The sequence below is a fragment of the Hemiscyllium ocellatum genome, chromosome 14, assembly GCF_020745735.1.
Source record: "Hemiscyllium ocellatum isolate sHemOce1 chromosome 14, sHemOce1.pat.X.cur, whole genome shotgun sequence".
In the NCBI taxonomy this organism is placed as follows: Eukaryota; Metazoa; Chordata; class Chondrichthyes; order Orectolobiformes; family Hemiscylliidae; genus Hemiscyllium; species Hemiscyllium ocellatum.
The window spans coordinates 2,580,811-2,592,669 of NC_083414.1; the positions used below are offsets into that span (position 1 = coordinate 2,580,811).

At 48.6% G+C, this 11,859-nt stretch overlaps 1 protein-coding gene across 1 annotated transcript; it reads right to left on the reverse strand.

The window, feature by feature from the left end:
* Positions 1-4,877: 4,877 nt before the first annotated feature.
* Positions 4,878-10,245, reverse strand: klf15 (Kruppel like factor 15). The gene is made up of 2 exons (XM_060835053.1): positions 9,234-10,245; positions 4,878-5,361 (listed from the first exon to the last, which is right to left on the reverse strand). The coding sequence occupies exons 1-2, from the start codon at positions 10,220-10,222 to the stop codon at positions 5,193-5,195; spliced, it is 1,158 nt and encodes a 385-aa protein (XP_060691036.1). The 5' UTR covers positions 10,223-10,245; the 3' UTR covers positions 4,878-5,192.
* Positions 10,246-11,859: the final 1,614 nt, after the last annotated feature.

The window sequence follows — 11,859 nt, forward strand, 5'->3', positions numbered from 1 at the left end:
CTCTCGTGAGCAGGTCCCACACATCATATCGTACTCTGTCTATCCCAAATCATAATGTTATGGGAGAAATCTTTCAAGTTACACATGAGTGAATCAATATTATAAAACCATGTGAAATAGGAACAGGTACAGTGGCTCAGTGGTTAGCACTGCTACCTCACACTGTCAAGGACATGAGTTCAATCCCAGCCTCAAGCGACTGTCTGTGTGGAGTTTGCACATCTTCCCCGTATCTGTGTGGGTTTCCTCTGGATGCTCCGGTTTCCTCCCACAGAGTGGCTGTGCTAAATTGCCCATAGTGTTCAGGGATTTGTAGGTTAGGTGCATTAGTCAGGGGTAAATGTAGAGTAATAGGGAAATGGGTCTGGGTGGGTTACTCTTCGGAGGGTCGGTGTGGACTTGTTGGGCTGAATGGTCAATTTCCTCTCTGTAGGGATTATATGAATAGGCCAGTTGGACCCTTAAACCTGCTGCACCATTTATAGGATGGTGGCTAATCCAACATCCCTCAGGTCCACTTTCCTGCATTTTCCCTGTAACCCTCGATTCTCCGATTGATTATCCTCTCCCCATCACCTCCTGAGGGACCACAGACTGAGATCTCATTTCCCCAATGAGTTAAGAATGTGCCATCTTCAAATCCAGGCGACATACTCTGCACGAGGTGGGACATTTTGTGGTCACCAAACCCAGGAAGTAAAGTGGAAGCGTTTGATCATTGCAAACTCTTTATTTATGTAGTTTAATTTGGAGCACTACTGACAAACTGCCTAATGTGACAAATGGACAAATTGTGGGATACTTTTGTATAAATGTAGGAAGAGAGGAAGGTTGGAAAGTCACTGGTGAACCTAAAGATCTTGGCGAATGGTTTGAAGAGCTAGAGGTTGTCCTTGATGCCCTGGGGTAAAAAATGAGGTCTGCAGATGCTGGAGATCACAGCTGAAAATGTGTTGCTGGTCAAAGCACAGCAGGCCAGGCAGCATCTCAGGAATAGGGAATTTGACGTTTCGAGCATAAGCCCTTCATCAGGATCATGATGCCCTGATCCACCATTCTAGCCTCAACTAAACCCACCCGCGTCTGGTCATTCAAGGTTTTGTTGTGTTTGGGATCCTGCTATGCACACAATAGAGGCCACACCAACTGAAATGATGTGTCTGTATGCTTCAGAGTCACTTACTGTAGGGAAGGCACTTTGACAAACCTGATACAATTCAGTATAAATACTGGTCACACCAACTCTGACAGAGTGAGTCGTTTTTGTTTCCTATACACTAGGTCTGGAAGGTCATTTGAAGGCTTTACAAATTAATAATTAAACTTTCCACAAAGCTTCACCACCGGGTATGTTTTTTCTTTTGCCTTTGTGCTGCCCCTGACTTCCTTCATTAGCCCTTGTCCTCCTCCCAGTATATTTCAGGTTCCTTGGGACCAGTTGCTGCTGTGTCCCCTAAATTACCCCCAGAAACTCTGGGTCTGTACTCGAGAGAGTTTAGAAGGATTAGGGCGGGGGCAGAATTCCAGTGAAACTTACAGACTCCTGAAAGACTTGGATACGGTGGATATGGAGAAGATGTTTCCAACAGTAGGAGAGACTAGGACCCGAGGGCACAGCCTCAGAGTGAAGGGACATCCCTTTAGAACTGAGATAAGGAGGAATTTCTTCAGCCAGAGAGTGGGGAATCATTGCTGCAGGGGGCTGTGGAGGCCAAGTCACTGAGTGTGTTTAAGACAGAGATAGATTGGTTCTCCATTAGTAAAGGGATCAAGGGTTATAGGAAGAAGGCAGGAGAGTGGGTAAGAGAAACAGATCAGCAGTGATCGAATGGTGGAGCAGACTCGATGACCTAATTCTATTCTTATATCTTAGGGTCTTATGATTGGTTGGCCAGGATTGGGTGGCACGGTGGCACAGTGGTTAGCACTGCTGCCTCACAGCGCCAGAGACCCGGGTTCAATTCTCGACTCAGGCGACTGACTGTGTGGAGTTTGCACGTTCTCCCCGTGTCTGCGTGGGTTTCCTCCGGGTGCTCCGGTTTCCTCCCACAGTCCAAAGATGTGCGGGTCAGGTGAATTGGCCATGCTAAATTGCCCGTAGTGTTAGGTAAGGGGTATGGGTGGGTTTCGCTTCGGCGGGTCGGTGTGGACTTGTTGGGCCGAAGGGCCTGTTTCCACACTGTAAATCTAATCTAATCTAATCTAATCCTGAGTGAGAACTGAACAAGGTCAGTGACAGGAAACACAACATTCACCCTGACACTGGATCCTAATGGGAGAATTGGAGGACCAATACTGTCTCCGTGGCAACACTGTGGCAACATGATTTGAGGATTTCCAAATTCCAGGAAAGATTTAGAACACCCAAACTCTGTCAGAAACTGAAGGGAATCAGGAATCGCGCAATGGTCCCAACAGAAGTGGGTTACTCACCAAGGTCCTTTAGACAGCACCTTCCAAAACCCACGACCACTTCCATCTAGAAGGACAAGGGCAGCAAATACATGGGAACACCACCCCCTGCAAGATCCCCTCCAAACCACTCACCATTCCGACTTGGAAATATATTGCCATTCCTTCAGTGTCACTGGGTCAGAATCCTGGAATTCCCTCCCTAAGGGCATTGTGGGTCAACTCACAGCACCTGGACTGCAGCGGGTCAAGAAGGCAGCTCACCCCCACCTTCTCAAAGGGCAACTAGGGAAGGGCAATAAATACTGGGCACAGCCAGTGAGGCCAAAATCACGTGAATGAACAAGTTATAGATTGGATCCAGGACAAAAACACTGTGGTGAATGAAATTCTCCTGATCTTCGAGGAGAAAGTGAGGACTGCAGATGCTGGAGATCAGAGCTGAAAAATATGTTGCTGGAAAAGCGCAGCAGGTCAGGCAGCATCCAAGGAGCAGGAAATTCGATGTTTCGGGCATAAGCCCTTCTTCAGGAATCTGGATACATTAGTTCTTGCTGCTTGGATGCTGCCAGACCTGCTACGCTTTTCCAGCAACACAGTTTTCCGTTCTCCTGATCTTGTCATACTTTCAATTTGTGACTTCAAATTCCATTTTGTCAAATTGGGAAACTGAATTCAATAAATCTCATGATTTGTGGCTGGAATCAAAATAAAACGAACTGAGACGGTACCAGATGCTAATCAACACAAAACAGAACAGCTGGTCACTGAGAAAATTCAGGGCATTATCAGTTTTAGCCAAACTAACTTCTTTTAACTTCAGGAAGACCTGCATGTATAAAGCGCCCAACACAAATTCATGATGATCCAATTTGTGTCACAGCCCAAAATAAAGTGTTTTTTTTAAAAAGTAGTTGCATTTGTAAATAGGAAACACTGTCGCCATTTTAGCACAGCAAGATCCCAAATACAGCGAGGTGATAAAGACTGGATTAGCTGTTTCAGTGGAACTGGCTGGGGAATAAACAGGGAACTGAAAATAACTCTCCTGCTTGATTTTAAATAGTCAAAAATACACATAGGACCATGCGGCACTCCCTCAGCACTGACCCTCCGACAGTGCGGCACTCCCTCAGTACTGACCCTCCGACAGTGCAGCATTCCCTCAGCACTGACCCTCCGACAGTGCGGCACTCCCTCAGCACTGACCCTCCGACAGTGCAGCATTCCCTCAGCATTGACCCTCCGACAGTGCGGCACTCCTTCAGTACTGACCCTCTAACAGTGCCGCACTCCCTCAGCATTGACCCGTCTGACAGTGTGGCACTCCCTTAGTACTGACCCTCCGACAGTGCTGCACTCCCTCAGCACTGACCCTCCGACAGTGCTGCACTCCCTCAGCACTGACCCTCCGACAGTGCAGCACTCCCTCAGCACTGACCCTCCGACAGTGCGGCATTCCCTCACCACTAACCCTCCGACAGTGCGGCATTCCCTCAGCACTGACCCTCTGACAGTGCGGCACTCCCTCAGCACTGACCCTCCGACAGTGCAGCACTCCCTCAGCGCTGACCCTCCGACAGTGCAGCACTCCCTCAGCACTGACCCTCCGACAGTGCAGCACTCCCTCAGTACTGAAACAGTCAGGCTTGTGTTCCTGCAGTGAGACTTGAATCTATGCCTCATGCCTCGGTGTGGAGATTGTGGAGAAGATTATCTGTGACAGCTGGGGCTCACTGCGGAATCACTGTGACAGCTGGGGCTCACTGCGGAATCACTGTGACAGCTGGGGCTCACTGCGGAATCACTGTGGCAGCTGGGGCTCACTGCGGAATCACTGTGACAGCTGGGGCTCACTGCGGAATCACTGTGACAGCTGGGGCTCACTGCGGAATCACTGTGACAGCTGGGGCTCACTGCGGAATCACTGTGGCAGCTGGGGCTCACTGCGGAATCACTGTGGCGAGCAAATAATTGCTGAGGTGAGTGAGAAGTGAAACCTTTTCTCAGTTACTGAGAGAGTGGCTTTGACTACATTTCTAAACAAAACAAAACCCTATATCTTGGAGTTATTGTTCATGTGAGCATCGCTGGCTGGGTTCAGCATTTAATACCCAGCCCTAGCTGAGGAGCCTTGGTGATTGAGCTCTCTGATCAATCTCTCCCAATCCTGTCTTACTTCTTTTTTAATAACATCTGATAAATTTGAGATATGCTTGCTTTCCTAAAAAGGAAAATAAGCCACACGTTTAAAATGATGTGAGAGGGTGAACGTTCGCTGGCTTATTTACACATCTCATAGACAACATGTCGCAAACAGTATCCAGTAAATAACCTTCAGTCCACATGGAGAAGTGCCACTTGGAGGGGTCATAGCCCAGGCAGTGAAATGGAGTCTTGCCCGAGGTTCAGAGGAAACAAAGGGCTTTTAATCACCCCACACATCCACACAGAGTAACAGGAGAAGTGACAGTGAGGAACACAGTAGCTGGACACCTTTCGACGTGAGATTCACACGGTGTGGCTGGGACAGTGGCCAGAGGTCAACGTTTGAGTAGTTGGGTCTGGCCATCTTGAATCTGTCATCTCTCAGCAGCTTTGTCACCAAAGGGTTAATTACTTTCAGACCAGCCACTCCTAATGAGGTCAAGGTGCAGACGTCCTGCAATGGGCTTGAATGGAACGGTGCGTCTCTGTCCTGGCTCCATGTCCACCCCCTGCTCCCAGTCACCTGTAGTTTCCACAGGCAGCCCTTCCAGCTGGGTCAGTGTTCTGGACGTTCAGTTCACAGGCCGGGCTGTCCGACCAGTTCTGGGAAAGCGGTGGACCTTGATGTGTTTGGAGAGGTGGTCACTGCGAGCAAACCTCTTCTCACAGATGGCACACTGGTACGGTTTGACTCCAGAGTGTGATCTCCTGTGTCTGGAGAGTTCATCTGACCTTGAGAACCTGAAATAAAGTACCAAGAAATTAAGCTGTCATTCACCACTAACATCTCAATAGCCGACCATCTCCATTTGCCATGGCCCCCTTTCACCCCAGTCCTCACTTGAAGCTGCAGGGTTCAGTCACTAAGGTCACTGAGGGTTAAAGGCTCCGATTATGAGGACAAATTGCAAAGATTAGGTTTGTAATCCCTCAACCCAAACAACCTGAGTGAGTGACCCGTCTGAGCTGTTTCAGATGATCAAAGGGGTCTAGTGGGTGCGATGGCAAGAGATAAACTCTGAGTTGGTTCAGACAGCCCACCCAAGCTGGGGTGGGGGGGGGGGGGGGGGCGGGGGCGGGGGTGGGGGGAATGCCTGAAAATTAAAGTCATGCTATTCAACCATGATGTCAGAAAACACAAAACTCACAGAATCATAAAAATTAAAAACAACAGTTTTTGTTTGTTTGCTGGGCCAAGGGATTAAGGAAGCTGTGCAGGTTAATGGAATGTAGAAGCAGAGCAGGGAACTGTGTCAGAATGATGACTGAGGGGCCTTCATTCGCTGTCTTTACAGACGAAACCGAGGTGGGGAAGGAGGGAGGGCTGCAGAGACTGACAGGGGCAGTGGGAAATTCAAGAACTGCCACTTGGTTCGCCTACAGCACCACAAACAGAGGGGCTGAATGGCCTCCTGTTACATACTTGGAGTAATGGGATTTAATTTTAACACAGTAAGGACTGAGGGAGTGCCCAGATGGGAAGAGTGAAGCTGACAGAGAGGACAGCACCAACCATGAGAGGATTGACAATAAATGCCAAAATAATTAACAAATTTTCATCAAAGCATGTTTTCATGAATCTTAAATATTATAATTTGCCCACAAATGTTCGGTTGCTATGTACACTCTCTCCAGATGTGATTCCTGTTCCTTTTTACCATCTTTACTTTGGTCATTCCATCTCTCCAGCCTCCACCCAATCATTGAGCTTCTCATTTATTCTGACCTTCTCTCTTGACCAATCCCTGGTCTTGCTTCAGACCCTCATAAACCTCTAATCTGCCCTCAAAAACACAAACATACAAGCTAGGAATTAAATTCTTCCTTGAATAAGGTGAACAAATTATACACAGTCCTCCCGAAGTGATCTCCCTAGTGCCATGAGTAACTAAAATATAATCTCTTTATTTTCATATTCAGTTTGCCTTGTTTCCCTTCCCATCCCCTCACCCTCCCTTCAGCTCCTCCCAGTCACCAATTGGATTAATTCCTCCCATTGACCAACCAGGTTGTACCCTCTACCTGTCTTCACCTATCCCCACCTCACCACCCTGCACCCCCACCCCCTTTATCTGCAGCTTCCCCCCAACACCCACACCCCAGGTCCTGAAGAAGGGTTACACCCGAAACGCTGACTTCTCCACCTCATGACGCTGCCTGGCTTGCTGTGTTCTTCCAGCCTCCTGCCTGTCTACTTGTGATAAATGTTAACATTCTGTTAGTTTCTGGATGACTTGCTGCACCTGTATACCAACCTTCATAATTCATGGACCAGAAACCCCAGATCGCCCTGCAGCTCAGCAACCTCTCCCCATTTCGATAATATGCTTTTTTAAAATTCTTTAATTCTCAATTAACCGTTAGATTCCTCAACTGAAATCACCAAGACAGATTACCAGGGCATCATGGTGCTGTTGCCTGTGGGATCATGCTGTGCACAGATTCGCTGATGAGTTTTCTACAGCCGAGACCACACTTCCTGTGGCAGTGAATTCCACCCACTCCCCACTCTCTGGGCGAAGACATTTCCCCTCAGCTCAGTCCCAATGGCTCACCAATCTCCTGAGACTGTGATCCCAGGTTCTGGGCTTCCCGGTCATCAGGAACATCCTTCCAGTATTTGCCATGTGTGGTCCTTCTAGAATTTTCTGCATTTTTATGATTTATTCCCTCTGTGTATTGACGTTGACATCAATTTCTGTCTCAATCACTGACCCTGGGAGAGACTCCAACAGGCTGGTAAATTTCTGTGGGAGGCTCTCTCTCCCACTCTCTATTCTCAGTCTCAGACATTTCATTTCCTATCTACGGACCTCTTATTCCTTACCCTCAATGACTGGGAATTATTGACTTCTATCTGTCCTCCAGAAACATTTCCATCATATCATCCTGCAAGTGGTGTTATTCTGATTTTTCATTTATTCAATCATTCATTTATTCATTCATTCATTCATTCACTTAATCATTTATTCATTCATTTATTCGGTCATTCATTTATTCTTCGGTCATTCCTGATCCCAGGCAGCCTCCTGGAGAATTGAAGAACCAGCGTAACATTTTGCCTGTCCTTACACTTTTTTGTTGTGGTTCTGCTCGCCGAGCTGGAAGTTTTTGCTGCAAACGTTTCGTTCCCTGGCTAGGGAACATCATCAGTGCTGTTGGAGCCTCGTGTGAAGCGCTGCTTTGATGTTTCTTCCGGTATTTATATTGGTTTGTTCTTGCCGCTTCCGGGTGTCAGTTTCAGCTGTAGTGGTTTGTATGTGGGGTCCAGGTCGATGTTTCTGTTGATGGATGTTCTTGCCGTTTCCGGGTGTCAGTTTCAGCTGTAGTGGTTTGTATATGGGGTCCAGGTCAAAGCATCGCTTCACAGGAGGCTCCAACAGCACTGATGATGTTCCCTAGCCAGGGAACGAAACGTTTGCAGCAAAAACTTCCAGCTTGGCGAGCAGAACCACAACAACGGACACCCGAGCTACAAATCTTCAACCAGACTTTAAACTTTTTTGTAATTGTTCTCGATCTGTCAATCAGTCTCGATCAGTCGGAATTCTGAATTTTCCAACCACATCACGCGTTTGGAAGACTAAACTGGAAAATCTCCCAAGTGAAGCTGGGAAGATATGCATTTTAATCACACACTTTTCAATGTCAACACATTCAGAAATCCTTCATTGCCAGTGAAATGTGGGTATTATTATAATGTTACACACAGCAAGATCCCACAAACAGTGACAATATAACTGAGCAGCTCATTGACTTCAGTGACGCTGTTCAGACATTGCATGTTCTTTGAGCTCATGCTAATGTAATCTTTAATTTAAGATCTAGGAGGAAGGTGGGATTAAATCTCTTTGATTAAGCCTCATCTTTCACCAGAGCTTTAGGTCACAACTTGTTATTTTTGGTGACGTCAGTGGGCACTCCCTCAACTCTGTCAGTTGTTGTAAAAACCCATCTGGTTCACTAACATCCTTTAGGGAAGGAAATCTGCCTCCCTCACCTGGTCTGGCCCATATGTGACTCCAGGCCCACATCAAGTTGGTTCCTAATTGCCCTCTGGCGACACCCAGGTCCCGTGAATGGATAAATACAAAGGTCAAAGATGATCAGGCTGTTCTGCTTAGTTTTCTGGTCAATCTTTTAGCCCCAGTCAATACCCACAGGTTATCTGGGGCGGCACGGTGGCTCAGCAGTTAGCACTGCTGCCTCACAGCACCAGGGACCCAGGTTCAATTCCAGCCTTGGGCAACTGTCTGTGTGGGGTTTGCACATTCTCCCCGTGTCTGTGTGGGTTTCCTCTGGGTACTCCGGTTTCCTCCCACAGTTCAAAGGTGTGCAGGTTAGGTGAATTGGCCAGGCTAAATTACCCATAGTGTTAGGAGCGTCAGTCAAAGGGAAATGGGTGTGGGGAGGGTTATTCTTCAGAGGGTGGGTGTGGACTAGTTGGGCTGAAGGGACTGTTTCCAGACTGTAGGGAATCTAATCTGCTCCTGGTCATGTTGCTGTTTATGAAGGACTAGATCAGTGTCAATTACTTTATTTGTTACGAAATGCTCTGGGGTGGTGAAAGATGTGACAGAAATTCTTATTTATAACAGACTTTTCAAACTGACCTCCACCCACACCCAGGCCAAGTGCAGGCAAATGGCTTCTCTCCTGTATGTCTCCTTAAATGAGCTTTCAGATGGCTGCTCTTGGTGTACATCTTGGCGCAGCCGGGGAAGGTGCACTTGTGCATTTTCAGAAGTTCTGCTGGGGTCCCTTTTGGAAACTTGTGGCCCAGGAGGAGGGCTCCTTGGCCCTGGGAGCCTTCCACAGCTCCAGCCGTGGGCTTGGCGGCTACAGGAACCGGCGCAATCCTCACGTACTGACGGGAGCAGTTCAGACTGGACGACTGCACAAACTGAGGCACCAGGGTATAGGTTTGCCCCTGAATGTTGACAAGGAGCTGGGCCACCTTCAGGTCAGTTTGAGGGTGTGGGTGACCCTCGCTGCCCTGCTCCTGCTTCACGGGCTGGAGCTGAAGAAGGACTGGGATGGCTCCGCCAGGTGTCAACGCCTGTTCGGTATTCCTCACATCTTTCATTTCCGACTTGGCTTGCATGGAGATCACTTTGCCCTGCAGCATGATGGAGGAGCCCGGATCATCACTTGTCCCCTCGGTCACCTCACTTTTGGGTTCATCCTTTGAATCCACCTCCATGTTCTCCTCAAGGAATTCTTCAATTTCCTCCAGGGTTGGCTGGAATGGCCGCAACGCATCCCTCTCTGCCCCAAAGCTGGGAAATTCCACAGCTTCCTCCTTGATGGCGGGATGGCCAGCCTTCTGGTCCCAAGCCGGAGTTGGGAAATTCCTCATGGAAGCCTGGGAAAGCAGGTAATCGATGATGCTGTCCCCACTGTGGCTGCTGGAGGCGCTCCGAGAGCCGGAGTTCAGCATCAAGGAGTCAGGGCTGGAGCAGGAGCAGGAACTGGAGCAGTCACTATCATCCTCAGACACAGGAGACGGTAACATCCGGTAACTGCAGCTCTCCATCATCTTACCGCCATGGTAACCCAGCGGCAAGAAGTGGCTCTTATTGGACAGCAGGTGATCCACCATGGCTGCCTGTAGAGTGATGTAGATCAATGATGGACCAATCAGATCACCCACTCTCTGGGCTCAAATCCACAGGAATCCAATTGGACCCAGCGCCTAAAAAACAAAAGAAGATTTAAACTTACATTTCAACTACACAGCAGGATCCCACTTGAAATACACAAACCTATTTCACATTGTTTATGTTCACCAAGGGCAGGGACAGCACGGGGTTAGATACAGAGTAAAGCTCCCTCTACACTGTCCCCATCAAACACTCCCAGGACAGGGTCAGCACGGGGTTAGATACAGAGTAAAGCTCCCTCTACACTGTTCCCCATCAAACACTCCCAGGACAGGGACAGCACGGGGTTAGATACACAGTAAAGCTCCCTCTACACTGTCCCCCATCAAACACTCCCAGGACAGGGACAGCATGGGGTTAGATACAGAGTAAAGCTCACTCTACACTGTCCCCCATCAAACACTCCCAGGGACAGGGACAGCACAGGGTTAGATACAGAGTAAAGCTCTCTCTACACTATCCCCCATCAAACACTCCCAGGACAGGGACAGCACGGGGTTAGATACAGAGTAAAGCTCCCTCTACACTGTTCCCCATCAAACACTCCCAGGACAGGGACAGCACAGGGTTAGATACAGAGTAAAGCTCCCTCTACACCGTCCCCCATCACACACTCCCAGGACACGGACAGCATGGGGTTTGATAGAGAGTAAAGCTCCCTCTACTCTGTCCCCCATCATACACTCCCAGGACAGGGACAGCATGGGATTAAATACAGAGTAAAGCTCCCTCTACACTGTCCCCCATCAAACACTCTCAGGACAGGGACAGCCTGCGGTTAGATACAGAGTAAAGCTCCCTCTACACTGTCCCCATCAAACACTCCCAGGACAGGGACAGCATGGGGTTAGATACAGAGTAAAGCTCCCTCTACACTGTCCCCATCAAACACTCCCAGGACAGGGGCAGCACAGGGTTAGATACAGAGTAAAGCTCCCTCTACACTATCCCCCCATCAAACACTCACAGGACAGGGACAGCAAGGGGTTAGATACAGAGTAAAGCTCACTCTACACTGTCCCCCATCAAACACTCCCAGGATAGGGACAGCATGGGGTTAGATACAGAGTAAAGCTCACTCTACACTGTCTCCATCAAACATTCCCAGGACAGGGACAGCATGGGGTTAGATACAGAGTAAAGCTCACTCTACACTGTCCCCATCAAACATTCCCAGGACAGGGACAGCACGGGGTTAGATACGGAGTAAAGCTCCCTCTACAATGTCCCCCACCAAACACTCACAGGACACGGACAGCACAGGCACACCATGTGAAGTGCTGTGAGGATTTCACCTATTGCACACGTCCTGCCTGAGTCTGGATCTGATCTGCTCGGTGTCAGCTGACTGCCGCAAGGAGAATGTGAATCATTTGCAGAGTGCCATAAAAAGCCCAGTGACAGGGGACGGGACCCCTGTCCTCACAGCACACCAGCGTCAAAGTCACAAGATGTGAGTCTCAGGGTGATCAGATCCGAACTACACTGTTTTGTGTTTGTTCATTGTTCATTCTCTTCCTTGAATATCTCCAAACACCTCACCAGACCTTCTCACTGTCCACCACAGCGTGTTTCT

Coding starts and splice junctions, on each gene's coding strand:
- klf15 (XM_060835053.1), bottom strand. CDS start 10,222: ATGGTGGATCACCTGCTGTCCAATAAGAGCCACTTCTTGCCGCTGGGT. Junction 5,362..9,233: donor TGGCCTGGGTGTGGGTGGAG/GTCAGTTTGAAA, acceptor ACTTTATTTCAG/GTTCTCAAGGTCAGATGAAC.